Source organism: Drosophila elegans, unplaced genomic scaffold, assembly GCF_018152505.1.
Source record: "Drosophila elegans isolate 14027-0461.03 unplaced genomic scaffold, ASM1815250v1 contig_183, whole genome shotgun sequence".
NCBI lineage: Eukaryota > Metazoa > Arthropoda > Insecta > Diptera > Drosophilidae > Drosophila > Drosophila elegans.
This window is the reverse complement of record NW_024545550.1, coordinates 10,790,481-10,814,710: the sequence shown is the minus strand read 5'-3', so window position 1 is coordinate 10,814,710 and position 24,230 is coordinate 10,790,481. Positions and strand designations below refer to the sequence as shown.

Below are 24,230 nucleotides of genomic sequence, written 5' to 3'. Positions count from 1 at the left end.
TCGTGTTGTTTCAGACTTCGGATGCGCTGATGCTGTATCGAGTATATATATATATATATTTCGCTTATAGTTCGAGCCCAGCTTTTCTCTGATTTCATGGTCGGGTTAGTAGCTTTTCGATCGATTTTCTGCCCTGACAAAGTCGAGTTTGCAGCAGCAGCTGGATGACTGACTCGCCGAGAAATGTGAATTAAAACTAATTAAGTTAAATGAAGACAAGAAGCCCGAAAGAAAATATTAAACATTAAGACAGCGTTCATGCATAAAGCAAACCAAAACAAGCCGGAGGAGGACGCAGACCCAGAGCAGGAGATTCGAGGAGGAGGAGGACCAGCATCTCTGGCCCAAGTAATAGAGCAGAAACATAATCCTGGGAAAATAAGTGCCGAGCCCCGCCAGAACTTCTGGCACAAGGAAGTCGAGACCGGCAACTACGTGATGGCGGGCGGCATGCAGGAATGGGTTGCTTGCTGGGATGGTGGGATGGTTGCTTGGTAACTCGGTTGGTGTTTGGTTGGTTGGTTGGGAAAAAGGAAGACCAAACGAAAGGCGGACCCAAAAAGGGAACAAAAAAAAAAAATAAGAAGCGTAAAAAGATTGTGTGTCATAACAATTTTTAGCATAATTATGTTCGGCCTGGGACCGACCTCTCGGCCCCCAGCCATCCCATCCCATCCCATCCCATCCCATCCACTCATTGACAAGAAGTTTTGCTCCTCGCCTAAGACAAAAAGTTGGCAGCGCGACTTTAAAATGCGAGTGGCATTAAAAATGCAGCAAACATTAAGCGCAAATGAACTCGCGCCTTGGCGAAAAAGTTTTTTGGCCCGTCTGCAACATTTGTATGCAGCATCCGGCGGAAAACGCCAAGCACCCAAAAAACCCCACTTGCGAGTTGTGCGGCTGAATTTTTGCACAACAGTTGACAATGGCTTGTAATTTACACGGCAGTGCCAACAGCAACAGAAGTCCCGAAGCTGTGGCATAAACAGTGGCAGGATGAGAAGTACAGAAAATAGGGAGCTACATAGAAAACAAATGCGGGAAACAAGTTTAAATGTTTTGTTCTTTGCATAAAGCGTTGAAACGGATTTTAAATTTAAATTTAATTATTTATGTAGTTATGGAACCAAAATTAACCAAGAACAAGTCAGCTTTAACTGTAGGCAATATACATTAATTAATTTTGAACTTTTAGGGTAAAAGTTTTACATTATGATCCTTATCCAGCTTTTCATTCTTTCTGCGGTAAAGTTTATTGTACTTTGCTTACACCGAGAGATATTTTAAAGATTAAAAAGGATGGAAAATAAGATATTTTTAATGTAAATTTTAGAGGATCTAATTGAAATTGATTTTATTTGAATCTAAGCAGATTTATAACTTTTGTAACATTTAGTTTCCATTTTAGAAATATATATCAGATTTTATAGGATCCAAATAAAATTGATTTATATTTGCATTAAAAAAGATTTGTAACTTTTGTAACATTGCATTTTCATTCAAAAAAAACATTTAATTGCAATTATGTATCAATTTTAATTTAAGAGATACACTTAAAGAGCAAAACTTTTTCGAATCCAGTTTTGTTAGCCCAAATAGTTCCTTTCTAAAGTGTAGTAGGATGAAATGCACTCCGTGAAGCAAGTTTCCTTTCGACTCCAGCCGAGCTGAAGCATGATGAAGCTCCTTTCAGCGGCAAAAGGAACTCGGCCATGTATACAAATGATGGCATTGCAGTTGCTTTCGCTGCTGCTGCAACGGAAATGAGCCATTTGCCTGAAGTGTAAACTGGGTTAAGACTAATTGGCATTTAATCCGACCATTGTTTAATGGCGCTGGTTTGTGCTGGCCTGAGTTGAGCTGCGTTGAGCTGAGCGAGGTTCGCCGAAATTGAAATAATTAAAATGCGTCCTGCCACTCTACATATCTTTTGGCATTGGGGCAAACAAACAGGCAAACAAACAGGCAAACAAACAAACAAACAAACACGCACAGAGACACACGACATACGACAGATGCAACTGCGGTGGCCCCAAATAAATTCAATTGAAAAAGAGAGATATACACAGAACACGGAAACACAATCTAAACATCGATGTCGAGTGGGAATCAAATGCAGTACTGTTCCAACGAGAACTCATGTCTACGATGGTGGGGTCTATGCTATTATAGTAGTTGTCCCGCAAATCCCCGATATGTGATGATGGTGTGGTGCTGCAAGTAGTGCTGGCTGGGAGATGGAACGATTTCTGCATCGGCATGTTTGGGTTCTTGTTCTTGTTCTTGTTATTGGTATTGTTATTGTTCTTAGTACAATTGTGCTTGTTGTTGCTGTCCCCTCGGAAGATGTGTTTGGTCTCGTAATTACTTTCTGGCAACGAGATCGATCGATGTTGCGAGGATCGCTGCTGTCGGAGGCGTCCAAAAACGGATAATGGCCGGATTCCGGCAAAAAGTCGCCTCCTCAGTCCTGGATCGTTGATGCTGCTGCTGGCACTGGTGCTGCTTCCAGATTGTTGTTGCTGCTGCTGCGGTTGCTGGTGGGCTGGCGAAACTCCGGCCGAAATCGAGGATGTGGCAGGCACCTGTTGCTGCTGCTGCTGCTGCTGCATGTAGGCACCCAGCTGCTGGGCATTCCCCGTATAGTAGTTGATGCCAATGCCATTGCTGATGTACGCCGAGCTGGACATATTCGATACGGGGGCAAAGAACTGGCCGTATCGCGGTTCTTGGTGTGTTTGTTTGATGTGGTTAATTGGTTGGTTGGTTGGTTGGTTGGTTGGTTGGGTTATTGGTTGGTAATTTTGAGTTTGGCAAGCGAAACGAAAATTGGCAAAAAAGATATGGACACGAAAGAATATATAGATATATATGTGTTTTTCATTTAAGGTATAGTTTTATTTATCTAAGATGTGAGTTCTGTGTTCGCCATTCACCATTCGCCCTTCGCCCTTCGGATGGAACTGTACTTACAACTACGGTAATTGGGGTCAGGCCAAGATGCAGAGGCAACAACTGCAGCCGCAAAAGGCAATCTGCAATCAATCAGTTCGGTGCTGCATTTACACTCTCCTAATTGGAATAATGCAACTGCAGACCGCAGGGAATGTTGCAGTTGTAGTTGCCTAGGTTGCAGGTTGCAAGTTGCCAGTTGCCAGTTGCAAACAGTATGCAGTCAGCAAGAGTTGTGGCACTAATTATGTGCGCACTTGCCAAGATTTGGGGCACTTTGCGGCCAAAGGAGAGCGGTCTGAATTGTGGCCCCAAGTAGGCGACAAAAAGGCATTGCCATGTTGCCATGTGATTGCTCTAGGGAAAAGACGAGACGAAACGACAGGACATGTATTTTAATTGAAGCTCATTCGCGTAGACAAACACTCACGCCCCTCCATTCACCCAATTCACTTCACTGCAATTCACTTCCCTTTACTTTCAGTTGTTTGTGTGCTGGCTGGGCTCGATTCGGTATTTGAATAGAGAATGCTTGGGAAATCAGGATGGTTAAGGAAAACAAGCTATTTGGCATACACAAATTAATTACGTTCAACTAAATATGATACGTAGATGCTACATGTGTTTGCGTAAGCTATAATTGATATTGGCTAAGCTACAAAGTACTATATTTCGGTAACTGCTTCAAATTCAACTCTAGATTAAATTATTTATACACAAAATGCATATTTATATGTGAGTTATTAGTTATTTGTTATAGTAGTGTGTGTTTGTGTGTGTGTGTGTGTGTATGTGTGTGCTGAAACTGGCCAAAAAAATCTATCAACTCCAAAAGCGAAGCAATGGGGCGTATGAGCAATTATTTGGTTAGCGCATTGTGAAATTGAAATTGTTTTTATGCCAAATCTAAATATGTTCGCAAAGGGAATGCAATTGTGTGTGACTAATGCAGCTATGTAGATAGAGATGAACAACTACGGTCAGCTCTACAAGTCGAGTGCAGAAAAGGTGAGAGAAGAAAGGTAGCCCGTGTTTTAACTAAAATGAGCTGGTGACTGGTTTTGTTGAACGTTACTTTGGTTTGGTTTTTAATGGTTAAGCTGAGGCACTGAGACGGGATCCGGGACTCGAGACATACAAGTTTTGGGAGGTGGTGGTTGTTGGTTGGTGGGAAGTCGAACTCAAAACCGAAACTACAACCAAGGATTCACTCAAATCAAATTGCAAAAATGTTAAATGAGCGAAAAAATGCAGAGATTTATAGATTTTCAGAGACAGAGAGAGAGAGAGAGAAAGATAATAAGACAAACTACTTGGGCAGCATTTTGGCGACTTGTCGGACCTGAGCTACTCGAAATGTCTTGCGTGGGCACTGGCAGTCCGCCGCGCTGCTGCTGCAGCTCCTGTTGTTGCAGCTGTACGCCCAGAATGGGCATGGCCACGGGCGGCGGCCGGACCCCACGTCCCGCCCGTACTGCCGCCGCCTGCGCCACCGATGCCAGACTGCGCTGTTGTTGCTGCTGCAGCTGTAGTTGTTGCTGTTGCTGCTGTTGTTGCTGTTGTTGCTGCTGTTGTTGCTGTTGCTGGTGTTGCTGCTGCTGGAGTTGCTGGAGCTGCTGCTCCTGCAGGGCCAGTTCCGAGACACTGACAATGGGTATGTCCGGGGGCGGGGCCCTGCCCATATCCCGCTCGGTGAGAACCGGAACCGGAAGTGCCGATCCAGATCCTCCAGCGACGCCGCCATCCAACTGTTTGCCCTGGACGGATTTGTCGACGCCTGCTGCAAGATGCCCGGATTTGAGTTCGCCGGCTTGTTTCAGCACGCGGTAAATTTGATCGATTTCGGTTATTTCTTTATATTTCATTTTTTTTTTTTTTGCATATTTTTTTTGGTGCCGAAGTAGGAGAGTTGACGGTACGGTTGATGAAGGACCATATTATTTTTGATTTGATTTCAGATTGGTTCGATTCGATTCGATTTTCAATTGTCGGATTGGGATGATGATGTTGTTGATGCGTTGTTGAAGTGCATTAGTACAAATTGCAAGTGGTTTCGGGGCGATTCGATAATTGGGTATGAGATTGATGATGGGGGGGGGCGGATTGGGGACACTTGTCGTCATGAATTTGAATTTATAATTGAGTGTGTGTGGGGGGTTTAGGTGGGTACATATAATAACGAACAGCTAAGCTCGATGTTACTTTACTCTAGGTGGTGACCCGATGGTGACCTCTGATCCAGATGTCTACGATGTGGTACCCGAAAAACCGATCCAAAAACAGTAGCCAAAAACACTTATGCGGTGTATGAGACGTGAGGCAAGTTCTAGTGAGCTTTTCGATAATTACTGAATACTGAATGCTGATTACTGAGTACTGAGTGTTGCGGCTACAACATGCTCCACTACTTGAACTGAATTCGTTGAGTGGTCCCCCAGCTCTCATTTTTTCCAGGGTCATTTCGACATATCCTCTTGTGGTCTTAACATGTGTGGTGTGTTCTTTTGATTGTGTGTGTTGGGGTGTGTGTATATACTTTTTGAGCTGGTTGTCATTCGCTGAATATCTCGCTAATTAAGTGGGTCAAAAGCGCAACAGTCAAACACAAAGTACGAAACAAAATCATAAGGTCAAGCGCATTTCAATCGAGTATCTGGCGCATACTATACGAGTATTTATATTTGTAAAATTAGATGTTTTGGATGTACGTTTATGGCACATACTAGTAATCGAGTAATACAGTTCATTGGGATACCGATACCTAGTTGCGCAATGCGATGCATGAAGGGCGTCTTTTGACGGAACTTCGCATTTGGCACATTCAACTGACTTGCGCTCGCATTTGGACTCGGATTCGGATTCATATTCGCATTCAGATTAGGATTCAGTTCATCCGCCGCCTGATCGGCTGCAGCTGCAACAAGCGACTCCTGTGGCGAGGCTAATTGTGTTTTGTTTGGTATTTGTTTTATTTTTATTTTTGTTTTTTTTTTTTGTTTAGGGGGAAGGGAAGAGGATTTCATATTGATTTAATCAAATAAATGTCGAGAGTCGTCAATTTGGAATTTGTGTGGTTGATGAATAAACTACAATAAATGGCAGAGTAGCACCCGCAAGGTATGCAACAGATTCTATTCCCCTCCTGACAATTGCTTACGGTTCAATGGGCAGGAAATTGAAATCATCATCTAGAACTCTAAGGATATATTTTACAATGTATTTGGTTGGGTGTGTGTAGGAGGAGCCAGGGAAATTGCAAAAGTTCTTGCTCGCTGAGGTCTGGAGAATTGCGACACAAATCACAAAGTGCCACAATCTGAATGCCCCACGAGTGCCATAAATCCATTGTGAAATCAACTGATACTCATACCAGCCACACCCATTCGACTCGGCATTCTCTTTGGCCAGCTCGAATCAATAAATGTTTGCCAAGCGGCAAGCAAAATGTTGCTGATGCGGTCTGTGTTCCCAAACGTAAGGTGAGTTGAGTGTTGGGTATCCTACATCAGTGGTATTTGCAAGGATAAGGATTCCTGGTACTGCAGCAGGACATGCTAATGCTAATGTTGATGCTGATTCTGATTCTGATGCCCCGATGCAAACACAGTCGAACAAATTGTTGGGCAATTTCGTTAACCCATGCAACTCTTTAGCCGGCCTCAAGCGGTTAGTATGTTGAGTAGTGTGTTTAGCCTGCTTCTGTTTCAGTTTTCTGTTTTCTGTTTTCTGAATTCTGTTTGCTGTTTTCTGTTAGCTGTTTTCTGTTTTCTGTTTTTCTGGGGCCATGGCTGTGATGCTGGTGCGTGCCAGATACTCACTTTCTTCCTCGATATCAACGCGATTCTCCAGCTCCGAGGTGCTCTTCTGGCGCCGCAGCAACTTCTGCTTCGCCTGGCAGCGTGGCAGATTGGGGGCGCAGTCCCCATGGGCGTTCAGCTTGCAGATGCGGCACCGCAGTCCCTGGCGTGTGTGGCCTGCAAAAGCGGAAGAGGAGCAATGTTAGCAATGTTTTTCCACAAGGAGTGGAAGAAGTGCTGCAGGCGAGTGCGCCGACTTTGCAATACCCAAAGTGCCAATTAAAATCATTTGTTTGCCTGTTCGCGATTTCAACCGATTAAATTGTGATATTTTTAGTTTATTGGCGAAATTTAGACAATTTATTTTCAATCTGAGCCAAAAAAATATTAAAAGTAGAAGTTACCATTAAAATGGTTATTTTGGGTACGATTACTATTTTGATATTCAAGAATTTTCTATTCGCACACAATTTTTTTAATATTTCAAGTACTTTGAGTACTAAATAAAACATTTTTTTGTTATATTAATAATTTAAGTACTTTGGGTTGCTTTATATTAAGATAATTTACAACCATTTTTAAGGGGTTTAATTTTATACCAAAATTTACTTTTTATCTCATACCTAAACAGTCTAAAAAGCTTTCTCCTCTCTCTATTCCCTGACATAAATGCTTGGCAAATGTAGCCAATCCTATTATAGAGCGGATTAAGGGACTTTGGGCACATTTACCTCTCAGTATCTGGGAGCAGACGTCGCAGGCCGTTATCTTCTTGTAGGTGTACTCCTGCAGGTGGTGGCTGCCATCCAGGTTGGGACGCAGCGGCTCGGAGGCGGTGCTGGAGGCTCCATTGCGCCTGTGAGGGAGACGATGCCAAAAGGGTGGGTTAGTTAGGGGGTGCACCCGATGGTGGAGTCGCAAGTGTTGCACTCTTCCCCAGAAAACCCCACCGCACAACCAGAGTTGGCCGAAATGGCTAAACATATGTTCATAAATCGTATGAACAGCCATTGCATTTGAAGGCTGCTCATATGCTATTTTATGTTTTATGTTTTTATGTTTTTGTATATCTATACGCTGTGTGCGCACAGTGACAACGGCAAACAATGGCGAATGAACAATGGTGTGTGGACAATGGACAATGGACACTGGACAGCGGACAGCGGACAATGCACATTAATCAGAACGATGGTGCGTGTGTCTATATGTTTGAACGAGAAATACATTAAAGAGAATTGTATTTAAAATAAACACAGTCACAGTCACACACACATTGTGCGGTTGCAGTACTCAACCTAATTGGATTTACAGGAATTTGGTCGATTAATCACTGCCCCGAGTATTTTACAATCTCGTGATCTCGTGCTTTGACCAGATCTCTCAATCCACAGTGCTTATGCAAATTATTGTGTTATTTATATTGTGTGCACATCGAATTCGTTTCGGCAATTTCGTGTTCGTTCATATTTATACAAAAGCAAGAGAGATACAACCAATTTGCAAGGGCTTCCCTCTCGCTTCCTACCCCTCTGGCACTTTTGTTTTATTTACCAGCAAAAAATGCGAAGGACTTTCGGGGCTGGCAAATGTGGGAAAACTGGGGAAAGTGGGGAATATGGGGAGAAGGACTCACAATGGGGCAATTGTTGAGGCAGAACCAGGCTCAGAGGCCTAGGACTCGACGTTGATTGTTTGTAAGGTGCTTATGCACACAGATGAACACACAGACTCACAGACTCACAGACCGACTGGCAAATAAATTCAGCTGAGCACATTGGCACAATATTTATAAAGTTGTTTCTTGCAAATGCGTAAAGTATACAAAAACATTCACATTTCTGGGCCATTTTCATTGGCAGTGGGGAGGTGGGGGAAAGTGCAACATCGTGATTGGCAGCTACAAATGAACACTGACACGATGACATTGAATATATATTCGTAATTCTTAAACTAAATATTGATCAAACTAACTGATAGACTTAGCTAACAAATAATGCCCGAGGTGTTGATTATCTAGGCCATGTACAATTTACAGGTATGTACAATTGATATGTTCAGTATATAGTACTGGTTTATACTGGGGTAATTACGATTAATTGGTATACTTAAGGGAATTATCTAGTTTCGGGGTTTATGGAGTTAATTTTAATTAATTATACTGGGCTTTTGAGGAGATGTGTATGGGTGTGTGTGTTTGGTTCTTATTTCGGGTGCAGAGCTATGGCAAAATGCTAAAAACAAAACGGATATTCTTTGGCTATTTGGGCAGCATGAGTAATGGTTTAATTATAATAATTTCCATAACATATTCATTAGTTTGGTTTGTGTGCAACTTAAAACTTTCCCTGGCCGGGCAAAATACTATAAATGCAGGAAAATAGAAATAAAAACATAAAATAGCCCATAAAAAGCAGTAATGAGTAACTGGCTCCCTTTTCATTTTCATTTTCATTTTCGTTTTTTTTTTTTTTTGCGGGGGAGGCGGTTGGTTATGGTTTAGTTTCGGTCATTCCGTAATTTCAGACGAAACTTTTGCAATATAACACAGCCGAACTTTTGGCTGCGATTTTCTTGTCACGTTTGCAAATATACATATATATACGAGCGAGTGGAATTCATGCCCTGTGTATTTATACACACCAAAAAGTGTGGCGAATATTTCGAAATAAAGTTTGAAGAGATAGATCCCACTTAAGCACCATTCCCACTTCTGGCCATTCACTAAGCCGAGAAGATTTTCCGATTTATCATCATTGGCAGGGCAAGCTGGCGGCACGGAATTAAGTATTGTTGCCACTGGATGTTGCAACGCTTGCAGTTGCATTTGCAGTTGGCACTTTCTAGGTTGCACTCTGTGCACGTGGGTGGAAAAAGAAGGCTGCTGAATTTATAGTTTTGCAATTTTTCGCATATTTTTCAATGCTCGAATGGCGCCGAGTGGAATTTACTGGGTGCAGCCGGAAACTTGTCCGGAACATATGGAACAGCCAGACGGACAAAGCGGACAAAAAAACGGACAAAAACGGACAAAACACATATAGCGACACATTTATCCGTAGTTATCGAACAGGGAAAACTTTGTTGCTGGACTTGGACCAGATCCAGAATACAGTACCAGAATCCAGACCATTGTCTTTGTGCCAGTTCGACTATCTATGGATTTTAATTGCCGCCCCACACGTGATTGATGACACTTACTGGACGCAGGTGGCATTTACGGCGCCCGAAGACAAATTAAATATGTTCTCGCAAAATGTGTGTTGAAATTGAAATCGAAATCGATTTACAAACATAGGCAAATAAACAAATAAAACAGTGTGTCGTTTCGATATTTGAAACCAATTAGCCGGGATGTAAGCGGGGTTTATTTTCTCAGCTAATTCTACATTTGCGTGCAACATTACAGCAACCTTTCGCATTGATTACAGTGGGTATTGTTTCAATGGGACTATAGTTAAATGCTGGGTGATGTTCTTTTTTTTTTATTATTTAGTTGTGGTTCTTGGTGAATTTCGGTTACCTCAAAGTCAATACGGTTGATACAGCGTGGTACATTTGATTTTGTCGGGGTGGTTGGCTGATAGATCGCGATAATATATCGAGACATTTTTTTTATATTTTTTGTTTTTTGGTTAGGCAAAGCATATTGAATGCATTTAGTGTTCGAATGGAGATGGTATATACGTAAATTTATATAGAGAAGAAGTGGAGAGATCATTATTATGGCAAGTAGAACTTAGCTTAGCTTAAACTAGAGTGGAGTGCGCCCGGCTTATGCACCTGAATTTGCATGGAATTATCTTGTAAATTGCAAGTGCAATTGCTGCATTGCATTGCATAATCCGGATTGTGCAAATATTAGGAATTCCTTCACAGTATTTTATTGCAAATGGAGATGGGAATGGGAATGGTAAATGGTAATGGGGATGGGGATGTTGGTCGGCTGCTCTACCCTTGGATGGCTGAATAATTTTTCGCGTTTTTCACAAGCTTTTAGTCATATTAATGTGCGGGCGGGCCCGTTACCGATTTTCTCCTCCCTCCACTGGCATACTGGGTATACTGGGTATACTGGGTATACTGGGTATTCTCCGCACTATTTCATTTTGTATCTGGCTGGGGTTTCTTTTCCGCCCGCCTCCTCGTAGTTACTAGATACTCTGCTGCGGCTTGTATTCGACTTAATGGGCCTTGCTCTATGCCCGATAATGTTGTGTAACAGCGGGAAAATGGTAGGTGGGTGGATGGCTGGATGGGTGGGTGGATGGATGGGGAAAAAAGGAAAAGCTGGTGCAGTCAGTACTCACCTATCCGCTTGTTGTGCTGAACCAGAACCAGCAGGCTTTAGGCTCTTAAATGCTTTCAGCCACTTTGTTTTCATCGATGGCGCTGTGGCAGCGGAGAATTTGCGTTCGTTTCGCGGCGAGGTCGGCTCAACTTTGCTCACGAACAGATCCTTCTGCAAAATACCAAAAAAGAGGTGGAAAACGGGGGTGAGAAAGTGCATTAGCCAAAATGCAATTTCCACTTAAACGTCTCACGTTGCAGTTTAATTACAGGCCATTAACACTCGCAACTCGTTGCATTCCGTTTCAACTTTGTCGGCAACTATTTGCCAACCATTTTGATTTCAGTTCTTGCCACATGCACACATATTACATGCACTGAGAAAAAGGATGGAAGCTCTTAAAGATATTTCACCCCAATGGTATACACTTTATTAGTAAAGTTCCAGATTTGCGATTTTCAAATATAAATTTAATTGAATTTAATTCCTCGATCTAAAAAGTTGTTTGAAAAGGTTCTCAAAAAATAAAGGAATGGTTTTAAACATTCTAGTCTTACTTTAAATATTGCTATAGACTTCATAAATTGTTATAGCATAATAAATTCTTCTTTCTTACTATGTCTTTCTTACTATGTATATCCCCAATCCCACTTCTTTCAGTGCACAATTCAAAACACTCGTTATGCCATAATGGAGCCATGATTACAGGGACAGTATTTAGGCAAAGGAATGCTTAAATATTTAACTGAAACTATGACGGGCAACGCAATTGTGTCTGTTGCAGGCGTTGAATAAAGCCATTTTAATTAATAATCAACACTTTGCCGAATGCCACAAAATGTAATTATGCCCCGGACAAACGCACACAAGCTCAAATGCTCACAGATACTCACACACACACACCCACAGCCTGTAACAATAATTAAAACCACGTGTGACAAGGGGTCACAGTTTAGTAAGCCTAGTTGTCCTTGCTATCCTTGTTATTATCGTACGTACATAGTTAGTAGTTCAGTTGTGAGCCCATTTGGTTTGCTATCTGTCACGGACGTTGCATAATTGGATGAGCTTTGCAATGCATTTTATACGCTTTTTTTAACCGCAAAAATAGAATCTCGTTCTAAGTAGGGGACAATTAACAGGTCGTTCTGAACGGAAAAATCGTACATTCGTATTGTTCCCCTTTTTTTTTTTTGAAAAAGCTGCATTTTTATTACCCCTTTAACTAGAAATATTGATTTAAAATTTCTTACAACATTTTAAGTGGTTTTTTATTACCTTTCATTGAACAATGATGGCATAGAATTTTATTTTATAAGTTTAATGACCATTATAAGTGGGTTTTTATCTGGTTATAACGGTATAGAATTTCATTAATATTTATATATTTTTATGGCTTAACTAGACCTCTAAAATATAACTAAAATATCTTCAATAAATATCTGGCTTATGTGCATTGTGTTCTTGCATTATTAAGCTTTGGCAGCTTGCAATTTTTTGATACCAAAAGAGCTCATGTTTTGGAACCATCAATTAATATAAAATAATTCTAATAATTTATGAGCTTTATCCGTTTGTTATAAATCATAGATTAATTGCTTTTGAATGACCTTATTAAGTTGAAGCTACAGCAAATTATTACGGATAATGCGAAGCGGCTCTTTCTTAAATTAGTTGTTTAACTTGGTAAACTTTCCAATAATAACAATAATTTAAGAAGCTACCTGCAATAATTTGATACCAAAAGAGCTCATAGTCAGTTGAAGTATTGTTTTGAAACTATCTATTAATATAAAATAATTCTTATATTGCTTTGAATGGTCATATTAAGTTCAGGCCAAAGCAAATAATTAGTGATGTAAGTAAGTTGTTTTAATAATTACAAACAAATTTAATAAGCTATAACAAATAAATGAATTTTAAAACCTTTTGACACCTGAAACCTTTAAAATTCTGTAATTTACTGGCTGTCAGTCAATTCCATTAACTTTTTGGTGCTGGCTCGTCAATCGCAACATCGCAAAACCATTTTCGCTCTTCCCACCGAATTTCACGAGACTGAAGTGAAGCGTGATTTTATGATGTCAGAACGTCAGAACGAGTTAAAAATCATTGCACTCAATGCAATTGCGGTATTTATAATGCAGCAGAACGCTTTCATTGCAGTTCGCCTGGCTGCGTTTCGTTCGATTTTCGGTTTCCGATTTCGGCTGGGTTTTCCACCTTGTTTTTTCGCTTCACCCCAAAACAGCTCGTTTTCGACATGTTATTTTTAGCACTTTGACAGCCTGACAGAAGTTGGGGCGAGGCCACACATACGGAAGGTGGTTTAAAGTGGGTGGCTGGGTAGGTGGGTGGGTGGTTTGAATAGCTGACAGACAGGATATTAAGGCTGCCATGCATTCGGCGTCCATGTGGCGCAGCGCGATATCAAAACCAATGTATCGCCGGGACTGACAACAAAGGATGAAATTCACTGGAATGCCAGTTAGTGATTGCGAAGAATTCGCCAATACAAATTAATTCACTCGCAGCGATTGCAATTAAAAATTAATTTTTCACACAGCACAAAAGCGTCCATATTTATTGAGTAATTAATTTTTACTCAAATGCCCAGCCAAAGGCAGGAAATGGAAATGGAAGTGCTTTCTCAATTTAATGCTGGTCAAACGATTAAAGACATGGCCAAGAAGTCTTGAGCAGCTAGCGAGTGCTCTTTTGGTGTCTACCATTTACCATCAACCATCTACCAGCACATTTAAATGAGTGGCGACGGCAGGGTCTGGCCATAATGGACATGTGCCTGTCATGTTGCCTTTGTCATTGTCGTCGCCATTTGAGGGCGTGTCCAGGGCCATAAATTTATGCATGCAGTGCATAAAATTCAAATTAAAGGAGCTGCAATGGCAGCGGCAGCATTCTGCCAGCGACAAGTACACGTTTTGACACTTTGCAACAGGCCAAGTCCCATCCAAAAAAGGGACGTCAAAGCCCGCAGCCAGCTGCCAAATGGACAGGGGCGTAGATGGGGGCGTTTTAGATGGGAAAGAGATCGTTTGGGGACCCTGTGAGATGTGGGCATTCCCCCTGATGCAGTGCAATCAGGAGCAGCTGCTGCTGTTGTGCACTGCTAGACTGAAATCAAATGTTGCCTTGGCCAGGACTAAAAAGTCTTAAAGTTCCATCCCCCACCCATCCACTTTCTGTCTGACATAAATTGCGACCTAATTGATTTCACTTGGCTTTTTAAGCTACTTTCCCAAAAAAAAAGTGGCTTAGAGCCCACTTTTGTGTTCTTTTCCGCTCTACTCTCTACGCTACTCTTCCAGCCACTTTAATTATCTGCCATCTCTTGTCTCGACGGAGGAACCCAAAACATAATTTATGGCTGTCACAATTTTTAATTATGTTGCCCATTGCTAGATTGAAACCACAAAGGTATCGTAAATTGCCAACTCGAGCGGGCCGGCCAATGGAAATTTCCTCATTAAGGCCGCAACAAAGCGCGCTGGCCAACAAAGGAGAAGTCCTTTGTGATTCCATGCTTGATCTGCTTAACCACAGCCCGATGCCAGATACCCAGATGCCCAGATGCCCAGCTACCCAGATACTATGCCACTCCTCCCTGTAATAAGCATTTCAATTGGCCCACGATGGCCCATTCGAGCACTGGCAATATGAAAGCATATTTTATTGCCACTTTGATGAGCAGCCATGGCGGGTGGATAACACTCAGTTTTAACCTATATTTTTCTAGCCCGCTGCAGTCTTTGTAATCTAGACTAAGTGTGAATGTCTGCGGGGTGGACGTGGATGGGTTTCTTTTTTTTTTCTCCCAGCTCCAACTAATTGCCGACTCTACAACTGTCTGGCTAAGGAGTCCAAGAGCTCCGCAAACACGCCTAAGACTATTTAGCCAGCAAGGAGCACGGGAATATGGCCAGATAGCTGCGGATTGCGAGGGGCCTGGAAAAACATTACGTACAAACACAACATTTCCGTAAATTACACGCATTTGTCAAAACGAAACAATGCGCAAAGTGTTTATTTGTTTTAGTGAGTGCTTCTGAGCGCAAAAATGACTCGACACAAAAACAGGACAGGGGGTTGTTGGTTGCAAAACTGTTGCAACTTCTAATGGCTTTGCTTGTTGCTGCTCCTGCTGTGTCATTGTGTGTCCTCCATGTGTGTCCTCCCTGTGTGTGTGTGTGTGTGTGTGTGTGTGTGTGCAGCTGTGTGTGATCATTGCAGCGCGCAATGTGGAGCAGCGATTATGCAACCACATCACTCTCACAATGCTCCATCGATCCAATTCAGGATGTAGCACACAAACACACACACAGAAACACACACAGGACCACGACCAGAACCACTTGGCGTATGCGTAATGCGAACGAACACTTTTCAATTTTCATTAATTGCGGCTTCAAATTGCTTGTGTCAATTGCAAACTGCAACTGACATTCACAACAGCCTGGCATGATAGGGTCCTGAAAGCGACATTCATCCCAGACATCTGTTCTTTAAGGTAGGTTTACTTTAGACTTGTTTTGCTCTACAATTTTTTAAACAAGGGTTCATGATGGGTTCACATGGGTTAAAGGTTAACTTTTGTGCTTCGTTTTTTTTTTGAAAAAATAACAATTCTTAGAAATTTTAACCAAAAACCTTTAAAACTATGTCTTTTTGAAATCATTAAATTTTTTTTTAAACAAATAAAAAGAGGTTACTTTATTAAATTCTTAAAAAAATCGATCAAAAATTAAAAACGTTCTTTTAAACGCAGATTTTTAAACCACTTTCAAAGGTTTTGCCTTTTCGAAATCTGTTTGCTTAAATCGCAAAATTTAAAATTTGCTGCATACTTCTAAGGATTGTTCTGGTTTTCGTTGATATTTTGTAGTAAGTGCTTAATCCGTCTTAGTTTTCTGCTAAATAATCTACTTACGAAAGTTCCCAACAAAAAGCTAAGTACCCTAAAATCAAAATTCTTTTAGGAATAAGGACAGTCAAGTTCTGAGTCCAAACGATAACAATGCACCCTGAAGCTCTGCAGATGCAGGATATGAAAAGGCAGAAAGGACAGAATCTGAGGCGGCTCAATTTGCATTTGACAATCAACAATAGCCGCAGCAGCAACCATAACAAATGCCACTGCGATTGCAAGAGCAGGGATTGAATGCCGACGGATGACAGAGGCAAGTCAAACCTGTCCAGCAGGGTTAACCGCAATTCGTACCATTCTGCCAGGGAAAAGTCCTTGCACTTAATAAATATGCAAAAGTCGCATTCCGAAACGGACTGCGAACCTGACGGATGGGAAATTTATTGGCCACAATTAAAAGTGCAAAATGCTGTTTGCTTTTGGCCACACACAGTGTGCACTTTGGTGCTGGGTGGGCTGATAAGCTTAAGCGGCTCAGGCTCAACGCCTTTTTCGGAATTCCGGAGGTCAGGTATGAAAGTCTTTAACCCTCCTTACTTTTCCTTTTCTGGGCTGCTTAGTGCGTGTGCCACGACCCATTGGTGTTTTATGACCACCACCCTAAGCTGCTCTTACCCAAATAAGAGGTCCAAAGGCTTTCATTAAGCCGTCGAGTGTAGAGAAAGGGGAAGAAGGGTCGAAAAATCTCCAAGGGCGTTGGTTAAGCTGCGTGAAATGCCCCCTGATTCTTCCTGTAATGACACTTGCATCCTCACATCTTTTCCAGCTCCGAATGTAATTTGCATTTGCCGGCCCACCACACTCTTAACATTTTATTTTTATTGCCGAAAACAAAACGGAAAGTGAGTTTTCGCCCTCCGGTGCTGGGGATTTTCCTTTCGTTTCCTTTTCGTACCTTTCCTACGTGACTGCCATCAGTTTTCAGTGGCAACAGTGGCGCATCATTTTGCATACAAACAGGTGAGTGCTGGTCGTCCTTGTCCCCTTAACTCGATTTTGAATCGGTTTAAGAGGCGTTATGTGCCACGACTGCTGATCACACACCCCCCAAAAATGCTGCTGCTGGATGCAAATGGCAGTGCTGAGTTCTGAGTTCCGCTTTTTATGTACTTTTATTATTATTGCAAGTGTAAAGGCGGAAAATGGCAGCGTGTGGGTGTGGCTTTTTCTGTGGCTGAGGGTTTTCCTGTCCGAGCGGGGACATTTTCTGTTAGCCCGACTGTAAATGTGAGTGACTTCCGCAGCTGCTGCAGCAGCACAAATTGATTTTCAATAGCTGAGTGGTTTTTGATTCAATAAAATGACATACTCGGTTAAGTCCCGAAGCCGAAGCCCCTAGAAGTTCCGGCTACGTGCTCGTCCTGGTTGCTCTACTCGTCCTGTCCGCGTCCTGTCTGTCTGTCAGTCTGCCTTGCGGTTGAGCAAAAGTTTTCGGTTTCCTGAGCACAGCTTAATTCACTCCGATGTAATTAAGATTGCTTTAATTCAATTTGCATGCGGAATGTGCAAAATGAATCACCACTCTGACCCTGCCAATCTATTGAATCTGTTTTTATTGGCCTGCTGATAAATGGCCAGGACGTGTCAGCCTAAAACCGATTAATCAATGGGCCCCCAATTTCTGAGTTTATTTTCGGTCTGCTGCTGACTGCTGCTGGCTGCTTATCAATCAATATGCAAAAAGGGAAAACAAGACAAAGCTGGGGTGGGTTGTAGAAGGAAAAACTCTTTTACGCCTTCACATTGGACGCCAGCCAAGTCAAGTGAGTCAGTCAAGCGGGGCTTACAAAAGTTTACTGAGGCTGCTCAACTAGGCGCATGAATTTCTAATTAAAACGCCGGCACAGGCCTCACCAGGCACTCCCCGCAGACACACACTCGTAAATACTCATTTGAGGCTGGCTCACACACATCCTGCATACACCTACCCATACGTGTATGTGTATGCAAATGTGAGCGTGTATATTATGTAAGTATCACGTATACGCAGTGTGGGCCCACATTGGCTGCTATCTACTTAATTACTTGGTGGGTCGAGAGGGCGAGCGGGCGAATCATATGCATAATTTAAAGTGCATGCTTTTCCCAAAGGATTCTCCCCACCTTCCCCTCCACCTCCCCCTTTTCCTTCCTCCTTTCCCAGCTGATTAAGCCGCCGGCAGCTTGAAGCTCTCCGCTTGTCTTCTGGGCAGCACAATTCACACGCAAACTTTTATTGCACTGACAAAGTGCCGCCCGCTGTGGCTTTCCCTCACAGCAGCAGTAGTAGTAGCCTCCTCTTTTTCCCTCTGCGGGAAATGGAGCGGAAAATATTTGCGACAAGCGGGACATGTGAGTGCACACCACCCCCTTTCCCTCCCCCTCTTCTGACCAGCATATGCGCCCATGTGAGCTGCACACGTTTTTGTGCGCCACCAGAAAGGAAATCAAAATATTTCCGCAACTCAAATTGAAAATTGTCAATTTTTTATCCCGTTGCGGTTTTTCATCGCTTCGAAAAATCCTGTCACTCTCCCACTCCAAACACGTTTGAAATTCTATAGCTGAAAAGTACTATCTACAAGCGCAATAGTCTATAGAATGTATTTTAAATCATCAATGCCGGCTACAAAAATGTGCTCGATTTAAGTGCTCCATGTGTGTTCAAGAAATTCTTGAAGATTGCCAAGTCTAAAAATCTGTTTAAAAAGATACTGCTAAACATTTGTAAAGATTTCAAGTTTACTTTCATTAAAAAAAAACTTCTGTTTTTAATTGCTTGAACACTTAACCACTGAAACTTAATACATTTCAAAAGCTACGATTAATAATTATTTTACTTTGCTTAAAAGTAAGCTTAGTCTTAATTTGAAAATTTTATTTATAAATGATTTGAATAAAAATTTCTTTTAAGCAGGGACCGTTAGTAAAAATTGACTTTTATTTTATTTTAAAAAGCCCTATGAGATATTTAAGTTTATGTTTACCAAAAGTAAAAATCTAATTTATCTACTTATAATATGAGTGTAAAATAACACTTATTTATTTACGGTCTCTGCATGATGTACATGCTTTTAACTTTTTCATAGCTTATTTACCTGAGTTAACATAATGGCTTTCCATTCAAAGAAGGTTTTGTGTGTGATAGAGATTTATAGTATACATCAGCTTTTAAAACTTACGTGACTGGCAGAGGCTTCGATTTATGAAAGTTTAAGTTACAAAAGTTCAACTGTTTCGGCCTCCAGGTGAGCTGTGTGTCTGTATTTGGTTGAACCGTGCTGGTTGCTAATAAAAAATCAATTAACTTGGCCTTGGCTAATGTTCCGTGTTCCTTGTTCCGTGTTTCGAGCTTGAAGCTTCGAGCTTCCTGCCTGCCTGCACACGAGCCGCGTTACTCAATGACAGGCTGGCTTAAGCCAACTTCACGGATGAAAATCGATGGCCCCGGCTCACGTATCTCTCCAGGGGGAGGAGATTGTGGGTTGGAAAATATAGAACCTATAGCTACATACATGGCTTTTGGCTAAGGCCTGGGCGCGATAATTGATGTCAAATACTCGTCACATTTGTCTCAGTGCGAGCGTGTGTGTGCGAATGCAGTCGTTAATCATATACCTAAAACCAGGTGGGCGAATGCGAATAGAGCCGAGTGGAGCGGAGCGGAATCCCAATTGACAGCCAAACTTAATAAGCACCATTTCTGACAGAGATAGAGACGTGCAACGTGGCCATTATTTCCCCTAGCGTTTAGTTGTACTATGGCCTGGGTGGATTAAATGCGACTTAATGTGCTCTCGAATAAATTCGGTAAGTGGATAGCTTATCAAAAATTCAATCATAAATTGAAGGCACTAAGTGCTTGTGGTCAGTAACTTTAATCTAGGTTGGCAAATAAAGTAAGTAAATAAAAGAAAAATGAAACGAATATTTAAATTATTTTTATTTATTTATCACAAAAAATTGATTTGTGATATTTGCTTAACATAAAGTTTGGAAGAAAGAATATATAATTAAATAGAGAAAATGCAATTGATTAGATTATGTTTTTGTTATTTTTACTTATCAAAGCTAATAAATCAAATATGTTTGTTTTTCCTTCTTTGGCTACAAATTTATCACAAAACTGTATTTACCCATTTCTGGCTGTGATTTATACTCCACTTATTTTCCATTTATCCCCCACTGTATCCCGACACGTGCATAATTAGTGTGCTGGCAAGGAGCAAAAGTGGATCGCATTGCCCCATCTAACGGCTTTCGCTGATTGAGTGACACAGATTAACAAATTCGGAGCCTCGAGGCTGTGGCGGCAGCACCAAACACCAAACAGCAAACAGCAAATAGCAGAAAACAATAGCAACAACAACAGCAATCACAGTTGTTGCCGCATGTTTGTGCGTCAAAACACAAAATACACTCGAGGCGAACAATTTAATTCGTTTGGCAAACAGGACACGGCCTGAGAGGAGAAGTAGTCCTGGCTAGCAGAGGAATAAGTCGGACTGAAGGACGAAGGACGCAGGACCTGTCTGTATAAATAGAGGCAAGTGTTGGACCTGACTGCGTGGTAAGTAGCTGAGACCACTTCCTGTCAGGACGAAAGCCAAAGCCCTAGCAACACTAGCACACACACCCACACACACACACTTCTTCACGGGTTGTCGCACCTTGCTTATAAAGCCCTCCTGCCTGTTTACCTACCTCTTTGCACAGAGAAAAATATCCTATAAATCTCTTTGGCTATAACTTATCTATAATGTATCAATATTACTTGTTAAACATCTCGTTTTAAATTTAATTAATATTGAACACACAAGAATATGTTCTTTAAGTATTTGAGAAATGCCAAGATGCCCGAGGCGTTTTGACTATTTAATGGTGTTTATCTAAGCTTTGTTTCCCACAAAAGTAAAGAACAAAAGAAATTAAGTAAGCTTGTAAATAACTTTTCAGTTGTAATTCTCTGTAGCTCGGGTCGAGTTCCCCTGTAGCTGAAGTTTACAACTTTTGTTCACAGTAAACAATACATAAATATTTAAATCATTCACAATACCTATACTTTGAAAAAATATTAAATAATTCATACTGCTGTACACCAGCGTTATATTTTAATTTCTTTGGGATAACATTAAATTATTGTTTAAAAATTAAATTCTTGCTAAACTTAAGACTTTTATTTGGTGGGACTATATAACGCTAAGAAAAATAATAATATTTTAAATTCTTGTTTGATATTATTATTTTATTTGAATAGATGTGTAACTGTTTGCAAATGTTTTTTTGTTAGTGCTATGGATTTCTTTCAGTGCTTGTGAATACCAGTCTGGGGTGTCAGATTGTCGGAGACGAAAGTTTTAATGCCTGTGCCCGCTCAGTCGTCGGGGTCGCGGCCATAAAAGTAATCATTTGTCATTGTCAAACGCTGTGCATGCTGCACTGTTAAGGCGCTGCCGAGGTAAACACCTTGCCTTTTGGTCACCTGCCAAATCGCTTTAACCAGAAGCCCTTAAAGCCCGTTCGCCGAACGGAAGCTGCTCTCATTAATATGCAACACTATCTGTGGACTCCGCCTGTGGCACTTGCAACATGGTTTTCAATTATTTAAATTTTCATTAAAATTCCAGCAAAAAATGAAGGTGAGGCGCTGCCAAAACTCAACCCGGATACAGTTGGTTGCCATTGCCGGTGCAGATGGTAGACTGCTGAACTGGTGAACTGGTGGCCTCTGCCAATTTCGTGGCCTACTCGGAAATTTGGAAAAGTGTTAAAATCAGCACAAAGAGCAGTGGGGGAAAAAAAGCGAAACAGCAGCGGCCGAGAGGTGGCTGTGGAATAGCCGGGCGGAGAAATGTTGCCGGGAAAACTGCTGAAAATGCAAAGCTTGGCGGAATTTATTAAAAGGCCAAGCCAAAGAAAGTGCAAAATTGCTTTTGATAAAAAAGCGAGAACGAAACCGACGACAGCTGCCAGCGGTGAGGTGGTGAGTCGGGATTCGGGATGCGGAAATCGGGGAGTCGAGGATTCAAGAACTCAAGGATTCAAGCAGGAAAGCCGAGGGATGCGCCCACTCGTGTTGCTGAGTTGCCAATATTGCAAATTGCATAAATGAAGTATTTCTGGTCTGGGTCGTCTGCTTCGCTCTCCCCTGCGGCACTATTTGAATTTCCGACTACCTGATCTCTCTCTGGAGCAAAAACTTTCCCAATTCCCTGTCATCCCCACTAACACTCACACTCTCACACTCTCATACACACACAAACACCCACTGCGTATACGTAATAGCTTGTGAGCGAACAACTGCTCGGTGCAGTTTGAGGAAGTGCTGGCCTGGAAGGCATAATCCCAGTGCCAAGTGCCAATAAGTCAGTTATAAATTTGATGTAAAATTAAGCAAGCGGCCAGGGCACACCGGCTTCGGGCCCACAGCTCCGACCCGACAAATTGCTTGCAAGGACTCGCTGGAATCCCTCATACATTGTGCTTGGCTTCTGCCCTCATTCATGGGAGTGGAATGTGGGGAAAAGGATCACAGGGTCCTTACACTGCGGAACATTGGCACTTAAACCTGGTTTACTACCTAAAAAAACATGTTAAAACTAGTTTTCATTACAAAACAGAGCATTTTCATTTTAAATTTAAGCCAACATTACTAGGAAGAGCAGTGACGAACATACCTTTAAGGGTATGAAGCAAAAATATTAACAGCAGCGTACAGTAAGATGTGTAAAATGTTGGAATTGTCTACACGTTTAAAATATCATATTTTTTCGTCACAAAAAAGGTATTAGAAACTTTGTATGCAGTATTTTAAATTATATATGTTCAAGGTGCGATCGTCACTACCTTCTTACCTCTTAAAGAGGTTTTTTTTGTTTGACTAAAAGTAATGTGAAATCAGATGGGAGAAAAATAAACTTTATGGAGATATTATTAGAAAAGCATTTTTAAAACATTTTTTTGACTTTAAAACGTAAATACTTAAAAAAAAACATAAGATACTTTTCATTATAAAATCTTCATTATATAAAAATTCAAAAACAATACAAGTTTTAAAGCAATGCATTTTACTACAAGGAAGCGCATTTTAAAGTAATGAATTTTCCAATAAAGAAAAGTATTTTATTTTAATGCATTTTGCCATACTCTTCTATTTTAAGATAATGCATTTTCTTATTAAGTTGAGTATTTTATCCAACTATTTCCTGTTGGCTCGCAGTAGAAAACTCTTTAAGTGCCATACTAAATTAGAGGAAGTTTCGAAAATCACGAGCTTGTTCGCCGAGTGTTCTTGGGCTGCAGCTGCAGCTTGTTAGCGTTACGATGCCAAAGGATGGAGCCCGGGCACACACGTACACACATTTTGGGGCCAAGATGTGGCTGGAACACCCGCATTTGCACGGGTATCTCCGCCTGTGGGCCCGGCACACAAGGACTCCTTGTCGGACTCATATTTTCGGGCATCGTTACGAGTCTGCCACAAGCAGCTCACAAATATTTGCGGGCCCCCCTTCACACACAGTACACATCCAACATCCAACATTCAACATCCAACAGCCAGCATATATCCAACATGCAGCAGCGGACACGGACACGGACACGGACTGCAGGCGATGGAGGGTGTGGGTTTAATAATAGTACAATTTATTGATTAAAGTTCGGCTGGCCAAGGAGAGTGGGGTGTGAGGGCGGCGTTTTTGGGGTACGACATAATATTATTATATTTTAACTCAGTACCGTCCCATGCTGACAAATTGTTTTTGGTCTTCGCCTGACACATTTATGATGTTGTCCAGGGTCAAATAGTTCTATTTACACTTTCTGCCAGTCATTTCTTTTTATCGATTCGTTTGCTGGAAAGCGCCTGCCACTGGCAAGTTTGTTTTTCCCAAACTTTCTGCGGCTGGAACTGGGAAATACGAATTACAAATTTATGGACAAGAAAGTGGACTTTTTGGACTAGCCTGATTTCAAGAGAGATAGTGGCTGGAAAACTTTCTCGGTCAAGTTCTTAATCGATTTCGTGGCTCAGAAAGCAATTTGGAAATAGCAGTCCTTCAACTTAAGTTGACTGATTAAATTTCTGGGAGTTAAGAAACGGCTGCAGTACTCGCTTATGGACCTTAATTTAGCCTTTTCTATAAGTTTTCTACTGGTTTAAGAAAGAATATACAACAAGAAAATATAAACACACATAAAAAACAGTGGCAAAGTAAATAAAATTTGTAAGCCAGAAAAATATAAGTTTAAAAGCTGTTCAAAATGA

General features: G+C 41.4%; 1 protein-coding gene across 1 annotated transcript in view; it reads right to left on the bottom strand.

Moving 5' to 3' along the window:
• Positions 1–24,230, bottom strand: part of LOC108144307 — a 63,265-nt gene that overhangs the window by 8,960 nt on the left and 30,075 nt on the right. The window contains 5 exon segments of the mRNA XM_017268999.2: positions 4,298–4,735; positions 6,774–6,929; positions 7,484–7,608; positions 10,273–10,329; positions 11,060–11,211. Coding sequence (XP_017124488.1) covers positions 4,298–4,735; positions 6,774–6,929; positions 7,484–7,608; positions 10,273–10,329; positions 11,060–11,211 — 928 coding nt within the window.